Raw genomic sequence first — 27,222 nt, 5'->3', positions numbered from 1 at the left:
AAAATTAGATGGTACACATGTATCAAACCTATGGATAAAAGACTAGGATGTGAGCACCATCATTTATATAGAAGGAATGTGAAACACCTGCCATAACACTGTTAACAGGGTATAGGGTCATCACGGGCAGAGAGGACGCCACTAATTAAATGTGACGAGCCAGAATGGTTTTACATTGTTGTGGGTGCTTGAATATTTCTCAATGACTTTCGTCTCTAATTTCTTAAGGGGAGTTAGGTCTGCAAATGGATAAAGAAGTACATATTATTGGATAAAGAAGTACATATTATCCGCTGTCTATCAGTCATTCATACTTTCTTGGGTAGGAGATGGAGACTAGGCTACTCCCTAACTCCAAAGACTGCAGTTCTAGGGTGGCTTGTGTGATTGTGAGAGGCTCACTTTACACAAGGAGTCAGTCTGGAGTGACCAATAGAAGGACTCCATGAAGACATTTGTCTGACATCATAAGAGTCTCTTGTTGGCCAGTAATACTCAGTAGGCACTGGGATTTTCTTTTTTTTCCCCGCTCTAAGTGTTTTCAATGCCATCGGATTTGTGTTTAGTATCTAAAGCATTTCAAAGTGTTTCAGGCAATTTTGTGGAGCTGCAGCAGTATTTGATTGTCTTTTTCCCAGCAGGGACTGGACTGGATTTACTTCTAGTGGAGACACCTGATGCTAAAGCTCTGTAGATAGCCTGGGAACCACCTGGGGTCAAAGGAGAAACCTCCCCTTTTAAAAGAATTACAGAATAATGATGTCGTAAGAGGTGACCAGGAATTATACATATATTCCAGAAGCTGATTTGTCCATGATGTGAGGGAGAAGACAGCTGTTGCAATTATGTAATCAAATATGCAAATGATCATTAAATTGTTACTGTAACTTTAACCAAGGTTTTCGCTAAAAGGGTTAAATTAAAGATAGAGAGTAAAAAAAAAGTGTCATTGGACACCATTACTTCATCACTACCCTGTCAGAGTGCAGCCTAACATTTACCTACATTTTGAACACTGATTCACATTGATCAGATTGCGCCAGTAGCAAAGTATACAAAAGGTATGATTAAAGCCAAGGCACCACAACACATCTCTCTCCTCTTATTAGCATTAGAATAACCCTGTTGTTTTGATGTCGCTTTTTTATTGTCCAGACTTAATTTTCACTCAGCTGAAGCCAATATTTTCAGTTGTTTATTACGGGCAATAGAGTAGGATCCCATCTGGGCCTTACACTATACAGCCAATAGTCAATTATTGCTTGGAACACAGAAAGTGAATTTGGAGAGAAAAGCAAGTACAGTACAATCAAATGACATGACATTACATTACAAAATACATTAACCAGACTTTAATTTTCCAAACACCTCTGTTACCCAAGCAAAGCTCTTCTGCCCTGTTGACAAAGTGAACATGTGTTAACCAGACCTAAATATATTTAAGGTACAGTTACATTACATTATTTAACCCATTAAGTGCCATTATCATCATTTGAGGCTAGTTAAAAAAAAAAAAAAAAGTGGAGCATTTTTAACTTATTTAAATTTTCTCTTTAACTGTATTGCTATGATAACTAACTCTAATTTTGTTAACCTCAAAAAATAAGTCTAAATGTAACTACAGCCCTTCAGTTGCTTTTATGATGCCTTAATAAAAAATAAGAAACTGAAGCCTTAAAATGATACATTTCTTGGTGTTTTCCTCCCCACAGTGATGATAAGCTCCATTTTCTGTGTTGAGCTTCATAGTGGCGTGACATTTCTGATTATGGTCAGGTCTAACCGACTGTCCTCAAAATAGGATGCAGCAGTTTGTAGTCAAATCAAAGGATTTTTTGTTTTTTTCTGTAAAGAATTAAATACAGCTTGTGTTCTGATTTTTTTTTTTTAATTTGATTAATTTGGTACTTATTGGGTAAAGAGGTTTATTCATGATGAATGCTAAATGAACAGGTCTACAGTTTAACTTGATTAGGAACAAATCAATTTCATGAAAACCTCACTGGATAATAGAGCTTTACTGTACTTACAATAAACATACAGCATTGTGGTTGGATAAATGGGCTTCAGCGGAGTCACTGAAAATAAACATAACAGATGCTAATGAGGACTTTGGTATTACGGTACATCTTAAAAATCTTCTAAACAGACAAATGAATGCAGATATGAAATAATACAATACAGTAATATTGATTAATTATATTTACAACGTTTTACCTGTATCTCATTAAATATTGACTGGTCAGGACACACTTTATCTTTAACATTTTGCTAAGTCTTTACATTGCTGTCATTACAATTGTTAGGATTTGTTGCCAAATAATGTTTTGCTACCCTTACTCCAGCTTGAACCCTTTTAACAGGTATTACCTAGAAATAGGCAATTACCAAGATTATTACAGTTTCTACATAAAGCATGCTTCACTATTTAATCTGTTCTTTTATTTCTGATTTCCATATTCCGTTGAAGCCCTTTTATCCAACCAGCTCCCAGCTCATGGAACTAGTTTGTATTGATGCTGTTCAGATAAAGGACAGTTTACATAGAAACCATAACTTAGCTTTCTATGCAACCCACCAATCATCAAACACTTTGTCAGCTGCAGTCAGTGTTTTTCCTGTTTATCCCTATGGGCTGCATGCATGTTTGGTAGTACTGTACCAGTGGAGAAGAGAATAAATTATTATTATTTAATAGTTTGTGATTGATATTGTCTTTACAGTGTTAGGGGCGAGTTTGTCCGTTGCTGATCTATCAATATCTGTATTATTATGTTTGTTTCGACTAGGTGTTGGCATTTTAAAAAACCTTTTCCTGCACTTTTACATCCCCGATGGAGCCCTGCTGCGAATTTGATTGTTTTGTCTGATACAGTATGTGTGAGTTACTTCATCTGTTGCCTTAATCTCCCAAAAGGTAACAGAACAGATTGTATACTAAAGGCTGACATGGACTTTTGGGGATGTTCTTCAAACTGTATTTCGTTCTCTTTGGGTTATGGAAGCACTTGTCCTTTTATCTGATAACAGCGTCCACTGCGAGAGATCAATGACAGGGGTCGGGCCTAAGCAAGCGCTGCTAGAACTGCCAGGGAAATTCACCCAAACAAACATCCATGAGCTTTACAACTAATCAGAAACATGATGTGCTTGCATTCACATTCAAATTAAAAAATGAGCTGCCAACTTTCCTTTATCCTGTTTTGTTTTTTTTACTGCACATTCCTAATAATATTAACATTTCCTAATTCTTATATAACACAATTAGGATAGAAAAAAATGAAAAATTAATGTCAAAAACTGAGGAGAGAAAGTTTGGGTAGGCCTAAATTGTTGCTTTGCTCAGTGATTTGGATGCAGCACTACAGGAAGCACAAGACAGAGCTCCACCTAGTGGTTCACTTAGAAAAGGGTGCAGTTTTAATTAACTTAAAATACTGATTTTAATTACAATTAAGATTTTATTTACATTCCTCAAATGTAGTAGCTGCATGTACTTGGGACATAAGCTAACACTTAGAATTCCCTGCCACTAGACAACTAACAAACTATTGAGTATTTTGAATGAGATCAAACTTGAAAAAGAAAGTTGAAACAGAAAGGTTAAAAAAAAGGTTAATGATGTTAGATATGTAATTCTTTCTGCACATGCAGAGACTGCCATGGCATTGCCTGTTGTTATCTGGGATGCTGCATTAGACTTTGGGGGATGTTAGAAGCTTGGTACGGAAGATGATGTAGACCTGCCTCTTTACAAGGATCTTTTTTACAGAACTGAATACAAAAAAAGATTACTCTGTATGTGCCATGTTTGTTTTGCCATGAGGCAAAGGCAGTAAATCACAACTAGATTATCGTGCACCTGTTCCAACATGGTCTTTCTTAAGAACGTTCATCCAATTGTAAGACATTTCTCAGGACACACCTTGGGCATGTCACATACAGTAGGTAATGGGACATTAGCTTGCTATTTGGTTATGACAGCTTTATCTCAGGAACAGTTCAATTGCGCATGAGAATTTGTGAATAGGTTATTTCACTAATACATGTTATTCATTGCTGTTGTAGCTATATTGTAGGAACTGCTCATACAATTTGGATGAACATGGACTGGGGCATTTGTTCTGAGAGTCTAATCTGTGGCTGACCTAAATGACAATCAAATCTCTAACAGTGCATTTGAGTGAGCATGTGTAAAACACCAAGGATTTAAACAAAGGTGGTATTTACACCCAACACCGTTTCAATGAATTTAATAGACCTCTTGAATTGCTTTTTTACAGTACTGATTTATGCAACATGTTTCTTATATTTTTTACACTCGACGTTTATGAAAGGGAGTATTTGAAAAACTGATGCAGCCCTTTTTAGTTAACATTGAAAGTCCATGATTTATAATCATACATTTTTGTCCTTTTATGTTCCCAGTTCCTTCAATTTGCTTTCTACTCATTGCCAGCCCTGGTCTGAAGGCATTGTGGTTTGCCTCAGGGCACAGTGGTAGCGTTTGATTGATGATCCTGACAATGTATTGGAACCAAGAGACATAACGAAATCTTAATAACTGCCAATCACAATGCTGCTAACTTTCCTTCCACCTACATGATCTAAAATCAAATAAGAGTAATGTACATGATCATTTTTTTATTTCCACATAAAAGATCTGACTCATGTCAAAGCATCTGTTTTCAGCAATTCAAATGACAATACATGTGGACAAATGATTTCCTTTTGAATTAATATAACCTTTTTCTTATAAAACTACAAAATAAATAACCCTTATCAATACATGATCAAGAGGATGCTTAGGTGTGAACAAAGACAAGCTTACAAGTTATGTTTAAATATAAATGCCAAGTACAACCCATCCTGCAATATACACAGTACACAAGCAATACTATGCTTGAATATTATTTTTAAGTCATGGTTTTCATAGCTTAAAAAGACTTCGAATGGAACTTGTTTGTAAAAATTATTTCAGCCCAGGAAACGATTGAAACATGTAAAGAACAATGTAATCTCTAAGCCAATTGCTACTGTATATGCCACACACCCTGAAGGTTTAGACATATCCAAATGAATATAAGTGTAGGTTTGGGGTAATGACCTTCCAGTTTACAATTGCATGAGTTGTGTTCTTCCAGCATCATGAAGGAATATCAAATCGATCCAACAAATTGTAAGAGTCGTAAGCTTTCAAAGAAACAAGCCTTACGAAAAAAACAAACAAAAAAACAACATGGTTTGTGCACTGCAGGAGCTTGTGCACATAATTATGCTTAAGCACTCCCCCAAGTAAAAATAGTAAGTCGTAATCATCTGACAAGCAGTCAATTTCAGGCTTATGCTGGAAGACTTGCAAACTGATATTCAACGAGTCCAATACAAAACCTGCACTAAAGTTCTGTTTGGCTGGTTCTAGCAATGGTTGCACTGGGGCATTAAAAGCAGTCATGTGTAGTGCATGCTGTTTTCCTAATGCATCACATCTATGTAACGCTGCTGCATTATTGGATCTACTTTCTCTTCCATGTCCATTGAAGCAACACTTGGGGTTCCAGTGAAGGCTTGCCTATTCACGACAGGTCAGGATCTCTGCAGCAACAAGGTATTCGAGTCATAGGAGGGTATCGAATTATGCCTGCAGAGAAAGCCCTGCAAAACCTTTTATCAGCATTTTTGTATGACAAAGGCTTGCATCAGACTATACAATAAGATTGAAAATGTCCTATTATAAATATACAATTTTTTTTTTTAATTCACAATTCATATTGTACACATATCTAAACTATTACAATATGCATATTAATATTGGGAACTTAACCCCTTTTCCAGTATTACAGTGCTGTGTAATTTATCATAGGTATGCTTTTTCTGTTAGCTTGTTACATAGAGATGATAGAATTCAATCCTGTCAATTGTTTGTATCGTTATAATAAATATATTTATTATAAAGAAAACACAATCCATACATGCTTTATTTATGAACTACCTTATAAATGCATAGTTGTGCTTCAACCTCATACATACAAATATTATTTCTCTATTCCAATACAAGTATAAATAACCTATTTTTATTCCACCCCAATGCATATCTCAAATCACACTTTTTATTCCACGTACAGGTGGAGATATTTATGTCTGAAAAATATTGCTGTGGAGAGTTGCTTCACTCTATATTCAGCCTCATGTGGTGAAAGCATTCCCGCTTTTCAGTTGTACAGCAAACATTCCTTTACACTTAAGGTACATACATACTAGTAAAGCTTAAAAAAAAAATATTGTTATTTTGTCAATTGAATTGATTCCATGATAATGGTTTGTTTCAATCACTGAACCAAAATAGTTTGTAAGCAAAACTTCTAGTTGGAAAGGTCAAAAGTGAGATAAAAACAGGTTTTATTTAGTGTTCAACAGTCTGCAATATCAATATCTGCAATTAAATCCTGAAGCACAGCCAGTAAATATGTTTGTATTGGTTCTACAAGATCAAACCCTCAGTACCAAATAATGGACATGTTTTATGCATTGGACAAAATAATAGATGTGATTTTGTATGTCTTAAACTACATTTTAATTAGTCCATATATTGCCAATTCAGAATTGAATCTCCACTCCTGCAGACTGCTCCTGTAGTATATGAAGTAGACTCATCCAATATACTAATATGTACATCTATGTCAATTTACATGTATTTCTCTGTGTTAAACAGTGAAACAATTTAACAGTCTTCTGTAAAAAGTTACTTGGTGCTAAATAAGTACTGCAGTAAATAAAGATGCAATTTTGTTGCATGTTGGAAAGAAAGAAATAAAGCCCAGCATCACCAGATGTATCCCCGATCCTTCCTCCAAACAAATAAATAAATGAAATATTTAAAAAGGTCATTAACCTTTTTAAATTGTCACCAAAATGACTAAGCTTCACTTTGATCCTTTATTTTACCAGGACAAATGTCTCATTTTCAAATGGGTTTTGAATGCCCAATGAACAAATACCTACAGCATTTTTTTCCAATTTTTTGTTTTTTTTATGAAACCATCAGTAACCTACCCTTTTGAATCCAATAAAAGAATCACTTTAAAAAAGATACAATTACAGCTGCCCCATGCTGCCAGTTACTGTATCACACACGTCTTTAAATTCCGTAATCAGCTTACACCAGGTGCCATATCACATTCAGCACACCACAGTCAGTCAATACAGACATCCCCAAACACACACAGGCTGGTTTTGTCAAATGTTTTATTGAGTGTAGACATCTGGGGTACTGTAAAACATGCATTATCTGTAGATTCAGAAAGGAGCAAGTTGCATTGTCCCTGCTGTCAAATGTGTCAGGTTTGGCTTACATGATGGAGATTAATGAAGTATCATGAGAGTAATACGGTTCCTAAACTGCTTCTACAATTCAGAGTGGGGCCCTAATCTTAAATAGCAATGCTGTCAACATTTAGTGCTTATGCTTCAGAGGGAGCTGTATTATAAAAGCCGAAAACAGTCTGTGATAATATGACTGGGAAGTGGGACAGTTGCTCAACCTTGGCAGGTCTCAATCATGGGTTTCTAGCTAATTCTTTCTAAAACAATAGAACACCTTTTCCTTGGCTGCACAGTTCATTTATTATGCAAAATGCTTTCAAATCACTTCTTCTTGGGCTGCTGCGGTGTGTTAAATTTAAAAAAGATAATATCTCCATCTTCAACAACGTAGTTTCTACCCAGTTGCCTGTATTTTCCAGCGGCCTGTAAAAAAACAAAACAAAACAAAAATGAATAAAACTGTAAATAATTATGTTGTGGAATATTTTGTAAATTTCACAAAAAATAACTTTGGCTTTTTATCCTAATTTTAATGCGGTACTGATTTCCTGTTCAGAGAATATTTATACTACAATTACCGCTGTCTTTTTTTCCTTTTTTAAAAAAAAAAGTACTTTAAGTCTTTTATAATGTGAAAGAATAAAAGTTACAAGTCTTCTTTCATAAACATTGGCTTTATTTTATTTATTTATTATTATATTTCCCCCCAATCAAACTTGATATACTTCACTTGATGTGCTAATATGTGTTAGCTTATGCATTCTGGTTTATCTAAGTGTACAATTAATTAAAAGAAACGATGCTCCTTTTAAATGCTCTGGAGACCATTTAATCCATTCTCAATACCACCAGAAACACTGGTTGAAAAAAATCAATGGCTATTTGTGATTCCTGAGTATGTATTAAACTAGACACGTCCAACCAGTTCATTTGCACTTGAAAGCAACCATCTGGAGAAGAAAGCTTTGCCTAAGCAGATATGATTACTAATAATGTGATATCCCTGTAGACTATAAAACCCACACAGTTACTCAATGTCTACTTCATAGCACTGACATTAAATGGTATTATTTTTTAAAAGAATGTTCATAATACATCCTTTATGGAAGTCACTGACATTTTCTAAACATCCAGTTTAATATAATTTAATTAAGATATGAATATCAATTCTTCCCCCAATGTAAAATAACTACGCATTTTAATTTGGAACAACAATATTGAAATAAAAACTGGGTACTCATTTGTAATGTTTCTAAAATGTTTTTTTTTTTTTTTTAGCTATAAAATAAAACATAACTAAAAACATATAAAATGTAATAAAATATAAATCTAAGGAATTGTACAGATAAAAAGCATCTGTACCATAGATAATGAGTTTCATAAAGTGAACAGCATAATGTTCTGTTGACATGCAAGGATCTCTCCAGCAGGCTGGTCGAAATGTTCCAGTAAACCAGGAATGCTTTGTGGTCAGCTCATTCAGAGGAAGGGTGCGTGTGTGTGGGGGGGATCCTGTTCAGGAGGTCTGCCTTTTCACTAGCCAAACACTGGGGGGTAGGCAATGTCATCGGTACATTATTTAACCAATCCAAAAGTAGTATTCAAAGTTATACCAAGATCTTATTTTGGATAGTTGGTCTTCTATAGTATCCTTTTTCAATTAAAAAATAATCAATTATATATGTTTTTATTGTTGTTAGATAATATTAGAATATATAACAGTGTTTGAAGTGGATAATTATTATTATTTATTTCTTAGCAGACGCCCTTATCCAGGGCGACTTACAATTGTTACAAGACATCACATTATTTTTACATACAATTACAGTATTTTTTTATACATTATTTTTACATACAGTTACCCATTTATACAGTTGGGTTTTTACTGGAGCAATCTAGGTAAAGTACCTTGCTCAAGGGTACCGCAGCAGTGTCCCCCAACTGGGATTGAACCCACAACCCTCCGGTCAAGAGTCCAGAGCCCTAACCACTACTCCACACTGCTGACCTGATAATGCTTTACTAAGATGATCACCTAACTCTTCGAAAGGTTTATTTTTTATTTAATGTTTGTCTTTGCAGACTGACAAAAAACAAGGTCTCTAATATAGAATACTCTGATGTAGAATACTGGCAAGATATTTCAGTTTTTTATTTTTCTTAAAAATATTTCCCAACATAAAACCAATGTCACCTTACAATAATTGATTTTGAGTTTCAGTGTTTTAAAATAAAATATCAAACAGAACGAAATTTCAATGTACCATTTGTAATTCAGTAATATGAGAGAATTGGTCAGGTGTCTGAATACTTTTGCAAGGCACTGTACATGCAATGGAATAATAAAAGTGTAAAATCCTTCAAACCTATTCCACCAAGACAACAGCCCCATGAGCTGACCTCAGCTACTGCGTGGGTGGAGCAGTTGAACAGTATTTCCATTGTCATTGCAATCCAATTTAAATAGCTACACCTGGGCTTGAAGGAGTGAGTGGATAATGTTAATATTCATGTAGAAGAAACAATGTGAAGCACGTAGTACTTCTCATGATGTAGAATACTGGCAAAAAATAATAACTTTCACCATTTTATCATTTAGTAAGATTTAGTGAAATCTGATATTTCCCTGCCCTACCATCAGGTAGTCAGATTTCATAGTGCATTACTGTGGTAAATATACATATTTATTATCATACTTGTATTTTTGTATAGTTAAATAAATAAATCTAGAAATCTGAGGAGGATCTATAAGCCATTTTTATGTGTTAAACCTGGTTGCTCATCCGTGAAACAGTTCTTATGTTAAAAATTACACACTTTATTTAACCCGACTTTTCATTTTACACATCACTGCAATAGCCTGCCATCCTATTGTAAATGTTCTAACATAGCTATATGGCTATATTTAGTTAGCTGTCCATTTCATGACAGTTGCTTTCTATTACCCAGTTTAAATCTGGGAAAAAAAAAAATCTGAACCCGGATTTCTTTTTTTTTTAATTCTAATTCAGTTTTAGCCTACATGTATGTGTAAAATGACAATTACTGTACAGGACTTCAGCAAAAAGAAAGTATTTAGTCATGAAGTCTGTTAGGTTGTCAGCACTGGAGTAAGAAAAGTGTGGTAATACCTTCCCCTGTGTAAAGGTGAAGTACATTTGTGGTGGCTGCCTAGTACACAGTCCAAAGTGACTGTCAGATCTACTAAATCGCAAGAGACTTCTTTCAATTGAAAAGAACGTCCGAGCTGTTCCAAAAGAAATCTCACCTTGACAGCATTCTCAGTGCCCCCTTCTTTAAAATCTTCGAATTTCATTACTTCAGCCATAATGAAGCCCTTTTCGAAATCTGTGTGGATCTTGCCTGCAGCCTGAGGAGCCTTCGTCCCTTTCTGTCAGGAAAAAAATTTATATATAATAATATATATATATATATATATATATATATATACACACACACACACACACACACACACACACACACACACACACACACACACACACACACACATACATACATACATACATACATACATACATATATATATATATATATATATATATATATATATATATGTATGTATTTTCTTAAGATGGATTACAGCACAGACAGTCGCCTCTTTTGATATCAAATCAGGATTCACTGAAACATTGCTTCATATCGCTTGGCATGTCATGAGTACAATCACTCTGCTCCTGATATTGGAATACTGTTCGGATGCTACTCACATGTGCTGAATTCATTCAAGATAAGCGCACACTGCCGCTATCAATGCAGACAGCAATTTTTGATACAGATTTCGAGGTAGTATTGATTTCAGTTGAAGCAATCTTCTTTCATTGTGGGTTTCAGCTTAGCCTCTGATCATCTCTGGAGTCCAAGGTGATGCTTTTCTTAGAGCAACTGAGATTATAATTGAATTTATTGACCTACACGGATCATAACTAGCAGTTTACAAATCTAGCATGTTGTAGTAGTCTGTCCGGAGTCCTCATATTACAAATGTACTCAAAATATAAAAATCACGAACTCCTCACGAGGTTAACCCTTCACATTTTCATGATTTTTGCAGCAGTTGTTCTTTACAGTGTAATTATCTGACGTGTTAGGAAATACAGGCTATTACTACTGTCATTCTTTCCTTTTATTACTTAATAAGAGTCACAGATCTACACTTTATAATTGTATTCAATATTTACTTTATATTCCAAGTCAAATCTTAAATGTATTTGTTTAAATAAATTTGTATACATTAAAAATGCCAAAGTGGAAGAGATAATGTGTGACTTCACACATCTATCACCATCAATTACAATCAGCATTTTGTCAATCTAGCTTTGTGGTCTGAAACTGTTAAGCAATTTTTAATTATGTATATAATAAGGTCAGGGTCAACATATTTCATGCCAAAGAATGATGTGTATTTAATGACTCCAATATATTATAATCCCCATGTAATTTCATTGATAGAGCGCTTGTAAGTATAGCCATCATAAATCAGCATCCAGGTTTGTCTAGGTGGAGAAAAATACATTATAATGCGATTGCCCCATATGTTGAATTATAAGGATACACATTCTGTGGACATACAACCATGCAGCGTAGGCTAATAGATAATGGTGACCTCAAGGCTGCCTAATAAAGCATGTTAAAGTGCTAATGAGCCAGACATTACAGAATACAGTTTTTACAATAAAAGATGTATTGGGTTAATATAGTTACTCACTGATGCTTGCCTGACTAAATGCCCCTCACATAAAATCAAGGCTACTTATGATCAGTCATATCATAAAACAGGGCATTCATTATAGGCTTCCTTGAAGGAAATACAATCATGTTACATTGAAATAAAAGGAAATGTCATTTTAAACTTCAAACAAATAACTTGTACGTGTATTTCGGGTCCTTGAAAGATTTAATCTTGAAGCTAATAAATGAGCAATGCATTTTAACAAAAAAAGAAGACAAAAAATAATAGTAACAAATATAAAAAGCTTGTAAAGTTAAAAAGAAATAAGTACGAATATATTTTTTCACATCAACAGCTCTATCCTAATTACAAATACATCTTGTATATAAAATACAAGACAAATTAACAAACTAATATATGTTTTTAAAAGGTAAATAATCCTATTTTTCCCTTTCCATTATCAATAAAATGTTCAATTTACTCATATGCAACATCTGTATTATGGTTACACTGTGGTCTTTAAATGCACAAAACAAAAGGTAACTAAGATACAAGGGTAAAAAGCCACAAGTAACCCCCCAACAAACGTCAAATGAAAAGCGACATCAATTTCATTGGAGACAAAACCCAGTCACACAGATTAAGCAAGCACAATACTGAGGCGTCTTATCTCTGACCACAGGAGGAGGGAAGACAGATTCTACAGGATGAAAAAATTTCAGAGTATGTAATAGGCAGAATCAATTGTTACCCACCTCAATCAATGCAGCCCCACTTTCACTGTTCAACAGCTCACAAATAATTAAAGTTATCCTGGACAAAAACCTCATCTGTAATGACTAGCTAACCGCTACCATGACAAACTTCAAAGTCAGTGATATCAATCTGAATTCAATCGCGTGGAACTGGATGTAGCTGGTGAATAACTATGAAACATACCCTTATGGTCCATGCGCGCACTTCATCTGGTCCGGCTGTGAAAAAGTATTCCAGCAGGAGAGCAGCGTATCCACTCTTGATGATCTTAGTTAACACACTGCAAAACAAAGACACCAACCTCAGATTTCTGCTTCATGCTCAATATACTCAAGCAACACATTTTCTTGCATGTTATTAGAAATGTATTCACTGGCATTAAAATTGAAAAAAAAAGAAAGAATTGACGTGAATAAGGTATTGTGCAAGGATGAGCAGTTACTGTACCAATGAAAAACACATAGTATCTCCTGCTTTTTTATACATATATAAATCAATAAATAAATCAATAAAAATACACCGTATTGGCCAAATGACATTTACATTCCCTCCACAGCCACTACATTTATTTTAAATTGTGTTTAGAACCTAAATACATTCATTTTTACTATTCATATGTACTTACAAAATACTCGGCTAAAGTAGTTTTTACATTATAAAAAAATATATACATAAATGCCCAAGTTATAATTACAAGAGATGACAGATGACAGTTAAAAACTTAATTTTAAATAAATCCTTTCACTGTGTCTTACAGCAACGAGAACGATTCCTTCTTTACAAATGGTAATTACTCTGTCATTTATTATTCTATCAGCACAAGCAATTAAATTACAGCAAGGAAATAGTTTGATAATAAAAGTGGGGAAAATGAATGCTAATTAACCTTTGTGTCTTGTTCTCTTCCAAATACTTCTGTTTCTCCTCGTCACTCATGTCTTGGAACTTGAGTTCCACTCCACCACTAAACGGGATGACCAAGGCTCCCGGGTCATGCTTGTCCACCCACTCTTTAATTTTTGCCAACCTGCAGACAACAAAGGGTATAACATTAGCATGTAGTGCATGCTTGACAGTTCTACATTCATTATCCAGTACCGGTGGCGCATACATATTCATAAGAACTGCATGGTTTAAGATGACATTTTTTTGTGTATCGCTTTCTAAGGTCAAGTTATTACCAGGCAACAGCTTTCAACTCCCCCCCCCCCCCCCCTTCCCAATCAAGAAGACATTAAAATAAATAAAAGAAAATCATTCACATTTCCACTATTAAAAGGCACAAAAGAAGTCTAATACAGTACTCTCTGGCACGACGAACAGGCTGGAGGACGGTATGATCATGGTTTTCTCTAGAATGCCATTCTGCTAAAACTTTCATTCTCATTAAAACACAAACACAGTCCATTAACTATGGTTCCCAATTGCTCCTGTGTTATAGATAATAGTATTTAACGTATAATATCATTTCTTAAACAAAAAGCTTTCAGACAAGCACAATCTCTTCAGCAGATTATACCTGCAAGTTCCTAAAGAAAGCACCTGACAAGCAATCGGTATGGACTTTTCTCCCTCCAATTATACTACAGCCCAAAATATCTATTAGTACTTACAATCCAAGACAAAGTAATTCATGATATGGACTAACAGGTAGCAACAGCAGGGCAGCTGACCTTACAGGACAAAGATGACTCTCCAGTTAATGACGAATTTAATTCTTAACAGCAGGGGATGTGAGCAATTATCAGATTAAGCACACACCCATTCAGCAGAGGTTTGGACTGATCCCAAAAAAGTGAATAAAACACATTCCACACTTCAGTTTGTTAATTCTCATACTTCGATTACTTAGGAAATATCCAATCATTACCAGCAAGCCTTATTTCCTTTATAAACTTGTTAGCATGCTATGTGAAAAAGTAATCTAACTTACTAAATAAAAGATTCTTTGAGCCCCATCAGTTTACTATCTTCAAGGTTTTTACTATCATTCCAACAAAAAATGCACCTAGACATGCTTTTATTATTGTACAGCTGGTGGAATATTACAAAATAACTTCACACAATTACTGGGCTAGTTTAACCTTGGATTGCAAACTCACTTAAAAGTATTCAAAATTATAACACACCTATACTATAAATGTTACATTGTTTTATTAAAAAAAAAAAAAGCTCCATATCTGTAAAACCAGCAAAGGTAAGATTTGTTTATTTAGAGTCATTGTACACACTCCTTCAGGACATACTGGTAGACATGTCTTTGCAAGAAATGCTTGGTGTGACTGATGAATCAAGAAACTGTCAAACTTAGGAAACAGAACACAACAGCGTCTTGCTAGTACGCCAATCTTAGATAATGGCAGTTGTAGGTTGTTATTTTAAGAGGTTGTGATCCATTCTTACAAGGATTATTTGCATTCCTTGGGTATTCCAGTCTTCTACAATACAGATGAATAATGATTCACAAATCATTTCCTAGCACTAAAAGACTTTGATCCACTGAATAGACCATTGTACCTGAAGCTATAATTGGCAAAAACTTGACAGTGCTGAGCATCACCTGCTAAATAACAGAGGAGACTCTTTTAAAGTGTTGACAGATGATTTTCATAATGTAAAAGCAGAAATGGTACAAGTGAACAGTAAATGAGCATGGGGGTCTAAAGGTCTTTAAAGTGAGTGACATAGAACCTGACAAAACCCTGCTAGGAGAACAAAGTATTCAAATTCTCAAGGTTCAGTGCTCTGCCTTTGTGATTTGAGAGATGTAAATCCAGCACAGTATAAAACTCGAAACTCACAAGGCAACTTTGTCGAAATCCAATCTGCATGATAAAATGGCGTTATGTAACAAAACAAAATATATTTAGGAAACATGTTTCAGAGAAGTAAAAATAGACAAAACAAGACATATTTAAATATATATACACAAATTAACTGATGCCATTATATATACACACATATATTACACACACACACACACACACATACATATACATATATATACACATATATATAGTTGTTTCAGTATAAATCATACTTAATTATAAAAAAATGTGCTGTACATTTCCCAACTAAGACAATTGTGTATATACAAATGCTTGACAAAGCAGTGAAATGTAAATACAGTAAGTACCACTAGCAATAACACTTCAGGTTTTTCCATACACTGTCAAATGATGTTTGAAAATGCATTTTATTTTAGCCCTGTAAAGATCAAAACCACTAGGCGGCTGAATCAGACGGATGTATCAGCCCATCCTTTGTCAACAATCTTACACATCACTCTGACATTGACAACTCCTGCAGTCATTTAAGTTTCTAGCGGCCATTCCCATTGTGCATTTCTTAAGGTACATTTGATTAGTCTTTACAAAAGGAACCAAAGTTATGTCACTTTCATTATCAGATAATGGTTTGAAAAGCTGAACCTTTCAGTGGGGAGTCACGGGTAGCATTGGTGGCAGGGGATTCATGAGAACTAAACAAAAGAGAACCTACACCCACATGTTATATAAATATAATGTACTTGTGCATGCATTTTAGGTGAAAATTATTATTCACGTTGTCAAGGGCAAGACCAAAACCCATAGCTCTACAGAGTTCCTTGTAAGGGGCTCTGAATTGTGGAGTTGTGTGAGGACCTCACCCTCACTGAAAAAATAAAATGTTGTATTCCATAATTCAATCATGTTCCTTAGTTTGTTTTACATTCCTTCACATTTACATTAAAAACTTCGGCTCCTCTGGACCTCACTGCTTTTCTTCTCCTTTGACCATTTTTTTAAACGTGATGCTTGCCAGTGACGGTGGGCATTCAGCTGTTTTCAAGAGAAACAATTTCCTATGGCACAAAAACAAAAATAGGACTGATTGACCTATTGCTGCATCGTCTAGATTGTAATTCGTGGGTCTGCGTGCAGTACAATTATTCAGTTACAATAGAAAGACTCAGCAGTTTCTAGTCCAGAGCTCCTTCTTCTCTGAACAAATGATGCCTGAAATTTTTATTCTTCTTGTAATGGAATTTCAATGGCCTTCACTGCAAATCTAGTGGAAATTTTTGCATATTAAGTGGAAAAAATTAAATGTTAACCACATTTTAATGTGATTAAGGCTGACAGGGCCATTATTTCTGCTAATCATTCATCTGCTTAAAAAGCTCAAATAAGACTTAGTAACAGACAATGTTTGTGGATTTTTTTGTGTGCATATCTTTACATTTAATTAAAAAAAAATTCAGAAAGGTGACTAAGTTTCAAAATAGTTCTTTATCAGGCAGCAGAAAGGAAAAATCCACTTTATAAAATCATACTTTTCATTAATTTATATGGTCTATAAAATAACAGACAAATCCATAAACTTTAAACACAGCATTGACCATTTCACTCTACACAAAGAAAATGCAAACATAATAAAATCGACTGCATTCTGAGTACACTCTTTTATAAACTCGAGTAAAGTGAGAGTTATATACCATACAATATTACTATATATACAGCCAAATGTGAAACATAACAGGATTTTCTAAACTGTATATGATACATGTATAAAAATACAATTGTATTCTTTTTATTTAGTGTCTTAATAGTGATAAATAACAAAGTCACATTGGTATGAGCTGTTGTTGGTAAAATGGATTATATACCAATTGGCGATAGCCAATAGACAAATTCCAAGCGTTGCTTTGTACAGTTTTATCTTCAAGCCTCGGTGAAAAGTTCAACCACATAACCATCTACAGACAAAACTGACAGAAGTGACTTTACTGTACTTAAAAAGCTCCCATAGACTCAGCAAGTTCAACAGACGATAATGGGTTAACAAATAAATGTGACACTGTGTCCCTGCTATAGAGAGGTTTTTAATACCACTCAGTACTGACACTAGAAAACGATTATCTTTAGACTGCTCCACATGTTCTGTCACACCACTAATGAGGATTTAACTACGATTACCAAAAAGGCACAGCTACATGCCCAGTAAATACCTCCTTTAATTCGGTTACATCTTTTAAAACATCTAGTACATAATACACAATTGTTTCAGTCTACAGCTGAATTAAGACTAAGCAATTGATATAAAACACAAACATTTTAATTACGTAATGTTATTTTTGTTTATTAATTTTTATCAGCAACTAATAATATATGTTATATGTCACTCGACAGCAGTCTGCAGTAGTAATAACTCAAATATTGCGGATTTGAAACCGAGAACTACAAATGGAAGGAAAATAAATCTAAGAACCTACCAATCACACAATTTCTTTTTTTTTCTTTTTAGTTCTGTAATCATTCAAAAGTTCTCACATGCCTGTGGTTCCTTCAAGCTGTCTGAAACCTTTGATGTCCTCAAATTACAGTAGGGGGAAAACAATTAACTGCCCAAAGTACAGGTGCAGGCACCTGATCAAATTGCTTGAGCTGCCCTCTATTTTGTGGGTGCATTTACCTGCATACATATGAATGGATTCATCATGATTAGGGAGGTAAACCCATAAAAAGGAACTCGCAGGCAAAACACCTGGGTATAAATGACCCTTTTGAAATGCAATTCACTGCTGAATATCCTGAGGAGTACCACTAAGAGCTCATAAAACGGTAAAGCAATGACCAGAAGAGACACTCCCACAGTAAACAATTTTATTAGAAAGGAATGCCAATAATGTGCTAAGCAAACAATCAATTCAGTGTATATATTAATATTGCACAATAGCCTCGTACTAATATTGCAAATCCAGAAAGTTATTTGTAATTCACATTTCTCTGCTGGACTTTCACATTTTACAGAGACGCTATGCACTGAAGCAACAACTAATAACCTTATTATTTTTTTTGTACTCGTCTAAACTCGTCTAAAGTCCCTGCTGAATGTTCTTATGCATTCTATTGTGATTTGTTTTTTTCTGAAAAAAAGTGCACATGAGCTCATGATGTAATTTGCGGCTGGAAAGCCATTGGCTCTGTGGGAAGCTTTTCATCCTCCCAGCAGTAAATTCTTTTGAGGACATCAGTACAGCCACTGCTGCTACCTGCAGATTACTTGTATTTTCCTTAACCTGTCCTGCAATCAATGGCATGATGAAGGGTCATTAGAGGGTTGAGTGGGGAATGGAAAGAACTGGATAAGTTATTTTTCTTCTTAAGCAAAATGTTGTCAGTTCAGGGTATTAAATAATGGGGATACTTTTATTATTTTTGCTGACATATGTAGTGGCATTACAGCATTATTTATTTATAGATGTATATTATAGATATTATCTGTGCAGAAATGTAGGCTCTTATACAATAAGTCAATAACGGATCATTAATGTGAATTTCAAGGGACCAGTAAAAAACAATCCTTGTATCAGTAATTTGCATTATCAGGAATTTAAAATGCATACAGTCAGTGTTTATTGAAGGTACAGTAACACTGAAATCAAATTCCAATTATAGAACAATGAAAAGTATTATAAAAATGTAAAAGTACAGTGCATTTTTATTGTAAATACAGTTAACTTTTAAAAAGTATACATTGCAAATGAACTGCACTTGAAACCTGCATGTCCCATTCTGATCAGACATTTTTAAACCACAAAAGCCAGGCGTCCTCAACATCAGGGTATTGAGCAAATCAGAAACATTCATGACTTGCATCCACAGTTTGCTGTTCATAAGCTGGGATTATTGTATCCTGATTTTTTTAGAATGGTTGACAAATTGTTTGTGGGAATGTTGAAATCTGCAGCAACATCTTTCTTGTTCTTGTACAGTCGTGCATTATCCATTGCTTTTAACACGTCCACTTTTGTCTGAAAGGATAGTACATGTTTTTGCGTGAGCACTATGGGTTCTCGAAATGCTCTGTAGTCTGTATGATCTGTAGTCTTCAGAACAGCACTAAAATACAGTACAGAGGTGCTAATGCGGATGACAAGGGAATACATTTCCCAATATCTTTTGCACAGGGTGTTCCATTTTATTCACATTTTTCTTTCCTTGGAGAATAATTCGCACAAAACAGGAAATTCGTACTATAAGAAGCAATTTACAATAAGCAACTGCTAAATTTTGCCAGGACCTTGTAGAAAATGTGTACTATCAGGACATTATTCTAATCAGAGTTTGTTTTAACAAGAATTGACTGTACGTCAAATGTGTCAATTTCGACAAGACACAGAAAACTGTAGCGCAGCAGAATTTCTTATGAATTTTTTCCAGTTACTTTTTGACAGCTAGATGACAGCTTAATGTGTACCACACGCAATATTTATTCTCATCCCGTGTCAGACTGTCTAGCCTTCCAAGGGAGTACAAAGAATGTCACTTATTAGAATAAAAGCCGAAGGAAGGTAATCAAGGACATATGTAACATCAGCCAATCATGCCCAGTTTCAACATCCTATTCCATTCATAACAGTTCAACAATCATTCTGATAACAAGCTTTCACAAGCTGGAAGTGTGCACATTCAATACATTTATTGAGCTCATTAAACTGGACCGCTACAGGACACTTGCTGTGACATGTGCATTTTGTTATAACCATATTTCAAAGATTAGAAATAACTGAACATATCGTTATAAAAACAATCAAAATATGCCATTCGCTAAAACAAAATTCAAAATATAATGTATACTATACATATCCACTTGGATTGTCAATCTACATTAGTATTTTATTAAAACATACTATAGTTATTTCTATAAATGATTTAGTTATAAAACAGTCATTTAACCTTGTATATGTTACTTACATAGCTAAACCGAATTGCAATTAATTAATTAAAAGCGCTTTATTTCTTTGTGTTGCTTTTTTTTTCACCCGTTTGTGCACCTGTGACTACTTTCTGAATAAATTATGAAGTTACCAAAAAGCAGACAATGGCAGCACACAACATTTATATCTGATGTCTGGAGATATTTTAGTATTTTTTGGGACATTAAAGACCTCCCGCTTGGTTATCGCAATTAACAGGTTTGAAACCAGGTAACAGCACCACTTGTAGGCCAGATTTATCAAGATTTAGCTTTGATTAAAAATAACCCCCACTCTTTAGAAACTACCCCCCGATCTGAGAACCTGAATAACTGGCAAAGCTGCTTTGTCCACGTCCCTTCAGGGGCTAGGCCCTAATTGTAAATCAAGTGAGTGACTAATTCAACACTCTGGTAAACCCAGTGAGTACTTGCTTGGAGCAATTCCAGTTCTTCCATCTTTTTTAAAGGTCAACCCACCTACTTAGAAAATACAATGTATTTTATTGTACTAGAAGCATGAAGCACAGCGTGGTTACAGAACTGTTCAGCAGGCTATTTTAAACAGACACTTTCCTGGAACTGTACAGCACAGACATCTGTAGGATAAGTATTTTCCCCAAACACTTCACCTACTGTAAACATATCTTCTTATACAGACTTTATAGCCAGTAGGTATGTAAAGGCACTCCATTATTAACCCTTTGCAGTCCATTTATTAATTGCGCGTCAGGCATGTCAGGTCTAATTATTTTTCACTCGCGCAGTTAATTTTAGACGCGCCGTTTAAAAGTATTTTTTTTCCCCACAGTCAAACGGGTTTAAATGGCCCTGCATATCAACAAAGCACTCACTAGGCATCTCCAGCCCCGCCCCACCCTTTTGTTCGCTATAGCTTTCACCTATGTAAGAAATAAATAATAATAAAAATAATAGCTGTACATACTGATCAATCATCTCCTGATCACTCGTTTTATCACCAAACTCCTCAATAATGCGATCCAAGTCATTATTTTATTATTATAACATCTGAAAAAAGCTCTGCAAATGTCCATGATAGTCTCTGTGCACTGACGCACTCAGCCAGCTTGTTTACTATGACCGCCCCGTTATCTGATACCAGGGCCATGTATGACTAATCATGAGATACGCCTTTTTGTTTTTTTTGTTTTTTTTCCCCCGACTTGTCTCGGCTCCTGTCGCTCCCACTCAGCAAATGAATGGTTTTCTTGGCTTTTTCCGGAGAAAAAACGACTAGAAACCCGTTTTTTGCTTTGCTATAATGATGTCGGACCCAGTCCGGCAAAGGACCTGAGAGGAATAATTGCAATGTCGGACCCAGTCCGACAATGGACCGCAAAGGGTTAACCTTTGGCTTTTATTATAAATTAATATCAGGGGCTTTGAGATTCTGGTATGGAGGTTCTCTACAATTTAAAAAAAAAAAAAAAAAGACTACTTCTACACTTTCGACAGCGTCGAATATGAACAAATTTGGTGTAAAAACAAGTGATGGAGGTTTATAAGACAGATGAATACAATTCTTCATACTACAAACACTGGTTAGACTTACTGTGACGCTGCACCAGAAGACAGACCCTCTGTTTGCATTCCTTGTGGTGAAGTAATTTATTTTATACTCTCTAATACAAAAACTATGCTGAATAAACAGGCATTAGAGCCATGGCAGAGCAGATGAATAAAAGGAAAAAATGGCAATCTCTTTTCGGCTCAAGTAGATGCCATTTCTCTATCACGCAATGCTTCCCACTCATAAATACATGAGAAATACTTCCTCAATCATTTTTTACGAGCAGGGATGAGCAGGGGGTAGTCAATGGCTAGCTTGAGGGAAAATAGGAACAGCAGGCAGCAGAAAATGGACAGAAAAACGGCTACGTGGTAAATTCTCTTTTGGAACATCACTCGACTGGCCTGGCTTTGATCTTTCAACTGCAATTATTCCAACAATCCAAATGAGCAAGGAGTTGCTTTTTTATGTTACACACCCAACATACATATATAGAGTGCATACTGTACTTTGTTTATATATACACACACATTTTTTAAACCCAAGTATTGGTTGTACTGTTGTATGCAAATGACAGTATTTTGAAAGTTGAAGGAACTTGTTTGCCAAATTCTATTTTCTTTGTTTCAAATTAATGCAAAGATTGTAATTTGTTTGATGGTTTGCTTTGAATAGCCTATAACCATGTCATCATCAGAAAAACACAGGGCGCCTGGCGACAGCTAAATCACAGACTGGCGTCTCCTGTGCAGACTGTCTACTATTAGGGTCTGGAAATAGCATGTATTGTATAATTGGAGCCAGTGAGATCTACCTGCAATCATCCTAGTACAGGTGTGAGGAGCTTTATGGACAAGGGAACTGACTCATCAAATGTCAAATAAATAACCTTTGATGTCTGCATTGTTACAGTGGGCCTCGGGAAATCTCAACATACAAGCATATCAAACAGTTCAAGACTTATTACACTCAGGTCAGGTAATAACAAATACTAAAGAAAAAGTGATTTCCTGTTGATGACAGCAGATTTAAAACACATGAATCATCTAATTTACAGGGCTGTCTGTTGTGAAAGAAAATTAACCTGTGAAGTTCCAGAAATCGGTCAGGAAACCATTGTTAAGGTCTACTTTGAATTCACTACCAGCAGGGATATTTTAGGTAAACATACTGTACAGTATTACAAAACAAATGTGATTACCTAACAATTTATACGAATACTAATAACAAAAACAAAAGGGAATGTGTTCTTTGCACCACCTTTGAATTTATTTTAATGATGGATAAACTTAACATTAAGCAGGGCGACTCCATACAAGAGCATTTTCAATTAAAGTAATCTAATGATTTATTGGAGCTACCATATGACATTCATTATCGTTTTGGCTTCCAGTCTACAAATGTTTATTTTTCAGTTATAAAGCCTTCTCTCTCTTTGATATCATATGGAAATGAGATTTTTTTTTTATGGAAAATTGAAACCATGTGCTTCTAAGTACTTAATGAACTACAGAGAGCAGCGGATGGTGTACTTTGAGCATTGTTTGGCTTGGATCAGGTTAGTCTTTTCTAAGCCAAGATTCATCTGATTTGGTTAAGCTTTGTCTTTATGCAGTGTTATATATTTTGTAAATTATGAGGAAGGATAGCTGAGATATTTTAACCAAGACAAATCTAAGCAGATCTATTATGCATATCGGTGGTTCTCAAACTGGGGTGTGCAGATTGTATCCTGGGGGGTGTGAGAAGGTTCAGTAAAAATGATTAAAAATGACAGCGCACATCTTAACCTATATATTAACTTAAAGCAAATCTTACTGCCGACACCTCCTGGCATGTCAAAGTTTCTAGATGGCACTGTGCATCTGACTGGTGCCTTTTTTTTTTTTTAAGCTTCCATATTATTGGACAAAGTCTGCCAACATCTGACGATATACATTGTTTATCGGCTTACTACATGGTGTGCACATTACTAAGCACTGGTCATAACTGGCAAACTTATTTACAGTGTTAAGTTTGTTAATTATTACGATGGATAGCTTGTGCAAAAGAAAAAAAAAAAAAAGACAGCAGTGACATACAAAGAAGCCAGTGGCATGGTGGATCAAGTACCACAGACAAGAGGAAGGGTGGTGTGGTCCTAAAAGTTTGAGAACCACAGATATATATTATCCATAGATCTGTAGAAGCTACACTTGTTAATGGTACAAGTCTATTGGAGTACTTAAAGTTATAAGGAGTATTTCCGGGTACTGAACATCACATTGAAATATCAAAATATAAAACTCTCCTAACTTACCATTTGTTCTTTTTTCTGATGTAGTCTTTTTCAGAGAGGTTGACCAGATAAATCATTGGCTTGGAAGTCAAAAACAAGTGCTTGTTCAACACGTCAATCTGTATAGTTAAGAGGTGGAGAAGTCAACAAAATTGCAGCAGACAAAAGGCAAATATATTTTACTAACAAAGACGAACAAAAAAAAAAAAAAAAAGGATAAAAGCTTGTCCCTTGTGAACATTCAGGGCAGATGTCATTAGTCCCATAACAGGAAGCAGATACAGTTACAATATGCATCACATAACTTGATACCAAGAGGCATCTGACATGCAGATTAAAAGATCCCAGGCAAATGCATATTAATAAATCTGCGTGTACATCAAAGTCCTACCTCTTTCTCATTCCAGTCCCGACAGAAACGAACATGTTTCTTTTCATCAATTACCCAGTTCTTGATTTTGCACATTATATCCTGTATAGTATTAAAACGGAATAAAAAATAAGTCATTAAAGCAGATGAAAAAGAATGTAAACCCAGCAGGATAGTGGGTAATTATTTCCTAAATGCATGGCATTCCAATGCCAAAATGAACAATGCATGCTCATATTAAAAAGACATAGATTTGTATCATGAACAAATGCGTTAAACTGAACTTGATGCAAGACGTTTGATTAATAAAAACCACTGGGTTCTTCTGTGTCTGAAAATAGCTAACACTTTTAAAACAAGCGAACATTTGAAATATAAAAAGCTATACTAGAAACACTTGAGTATTAATCTCATTCCTCTTTCACTAAAAATTACTCCATGTAATATAATATGGGCTGTAAGCATAAGGTACCAATTTAAACAACAATTCCATAAAAATAAAATAAAAAAACCCGCTTTTTTGTGAAGAACATTTGCCACATTCATTTTCATAAATTGTGGGTAAAGACCACAGGCAAGATAACACTGCTATTCAAGGAGTGGGAATGGGTGGGAAAATGGGAGGAGGTAAGTTATAAAAATTGTAATAAAGAAATTGAGCCTATTATTGTTGATCCAGCCCCACAGAAATTAGCAGAACTAGTCAAAGCTTTCTTTATATCACATTCATTTTATTTCAACATCACCCCTCCTCCCCCGACTCTACCCCCCTTCCTTTATGCAGATAAAAAAAGAAAGAAAAACCTGCCAAAGCCTCAATTACACAATGGCAAAAACCTCACGCTACTGCCCTCCAACCAGCTGCATTCACTTTCAGAACATCTCTCTCCACGGGAAATCGAAAGGCCTTTTAGTTAGTGAGCTAGTGTGCATTCACAAGGAGCAACTGCAGGAAGAGCCCAATGCACTTTGTTTCCCTGGCCTTTCCTCACAGAAAGATTAATCGTCTGTGAAATGGAAACAGCAAACGGCAAATGACACAAACTGAACCCTTTCGAGCTTTTCCTCATCATTTTCGCAGCAATGAAACAGAAAGCTGCGTGTGGCATGCTTTTCCTAACAGGCAGATGTTAATAAAAGGTACACAGGTGTGGAGAGGTCAAACTCAGCTTCTCTGGCAGACAGAGAAAGTTTAAGGGTCATGTGTTTGTTAAGAATTGCCTATGCATATTCTTTCAAATGGGTTTGTTGAAAAAGCACGCCTCAAATGAATGTGCTGTTCTTGATTGCCAAATTGATTGAAACTGTGTAAGCGCTTATTTCTAGAGTAAATATGTTTATTTTGTCTTTCATTTGAGCAATTTATCAGAACCACGTTCAGGTGTTTTAAGGTGTGCATTCCAAGGCCTTAACTACTGTAAACACAAAAAACTGTTACTGAGAGCTGTGCTGTTTAAGTGAGAGTTGCATGCTGTTCTAACATTACATTTGGGACAAAAAGGTTCTCCAAACAAATGTCTTATTCTAAACCCTGCTGTACTTCCAACAGGTTTTCTGGCAAAAAGGCAATGCAGAGAAATAGAAATAAATACATGAATAAATGTCAGCAATTTGAACAAACAAACGATTCTCAATAACACGCCTTTTCATTTTCATTAAAATCAAACTCTGTTCAGCTTGTCAAATACAAACATTCTAAAATATATTTGATAAGAACCATTCTTCCAACCCTAAAAAGGTTTCCCATAGATTGCACTTGGCACCACATATACAACCTTTGACAAGTAATGCAGATCATTTTTATTCAATGCCTAAAATTGTCAGCAATTATGTACGTCAGTGGCCACCTGCAAATGCTGAATGGCAGCCAGTATGAAAACCGGTCTAGGAGAGGATTATTCTGGGGAAACAGTCCTAATGGATCCAGCAGGTGAAATAGCCCAGCTTGTTCATTTAATGAGTGGTCAAAGCTTACATATACCAAGACCTACAATTGATCGCATATAGACAGCTGAATGCACATCTTGTGTCTCTTATTGGGTGATATTTCACTGCCCGTTTCTGTTGTATGTCTAAATTTAATACAAGCATATCCATGCCACTAAAAGCAAAAATTCTTCATAAAAGAGGAAATAAGTTGTTTTTTTTTGGTTTTTTTTGTTTTGTTTTTTAAATATATGGTGCTTACAAAATGATTCCAGTAAATTATTCTCATATATATATTATATATTATATATATATATATATATATATATATATATATATATATATATATATATATATATATATATATATATATATATATCATTGGTCTCAGATTTTTCTGTATGAAACACACACATTATGGTAAAGGTGAATTTGATTTTTTTTTTTTTTTTTTAATGGAAATGTATTTGAAGCTGTTGAAGATGCTCACTGCAGATACCTCAAAGTTGTACTTCCGGTTAGCTTCCTAAAGTCGCACAAGATAGCTCTTTTAAAGAAAACGAAGAGCAATTTAAATCTTTGTTTTTCTTTTCAGCTTTTTTTTAAAT

The 27,222-nt window shown here is 35.0% G+C and overlaps 1 protein-coding gene across 2 annotated transcripts in view; it reads right to left on the bottom strand.

Moving 5' to 3' along the window:
- Positions 1–7,228: 7,228 nt before the first annotated feature.
- The window catches only part of LOC117410887 (obg-like ATPase 1), a 38,991-nt gene continuing 18,997 nt past the window's right edge, over positions 7,229–27,222 (bottom strand). For both annotated transcript variants that reach the window (XM_034017800.2, XM_034017809.3), the window contains exons 6-11: positions 24,710–24,790; positions 24,340–24,437; positions 13,656–13,796; positions 12,953–13,049; positions 10,592–10,714; positions 7,229–7,746 (exon numbers count right to left, since the gene is read on the bottom strand). In XM_034017800.2, the coding sequence (XP_033873691.1) occupies positions 7,645–7,746; positions 10,592–10,714; positions 12,953–13,049; positions 13,656–13,796; positions 24,340–24,437; positions 24,710–24,790 (642 nt within the window). In that variant the 3' untranslated portion in view covers positions 7,229–7,644. The remainder of the gene's footprint in view (positions 7,747–10,591; positions 10,715–12,952; positions 13,050–13,655; positions 13,797–24,339; positions 24,438–24,709; positions 24,791–27,222) is intronic.

Source organism: Acipenser ruthenus, chromosome 10 (assembly GCF_902713425.1).
Source record: "Acipenser ruthenus chromosome 10, fAciRut3.2 maternal haplotype, whole genome shotgun sequence".
NCBI classification, from domain to species: Eukaryota; Metazoa; Chordata; class Actinopteri; order Acipenseriformes; family Acipenseridae; genus Acipenser; species Acipenser ruthenus.
The sequence above is the reverse complement of the archived record's forward strand: the minus strand, read 5'-3'. Positions and strand labels throughout refer to the sequence as shown.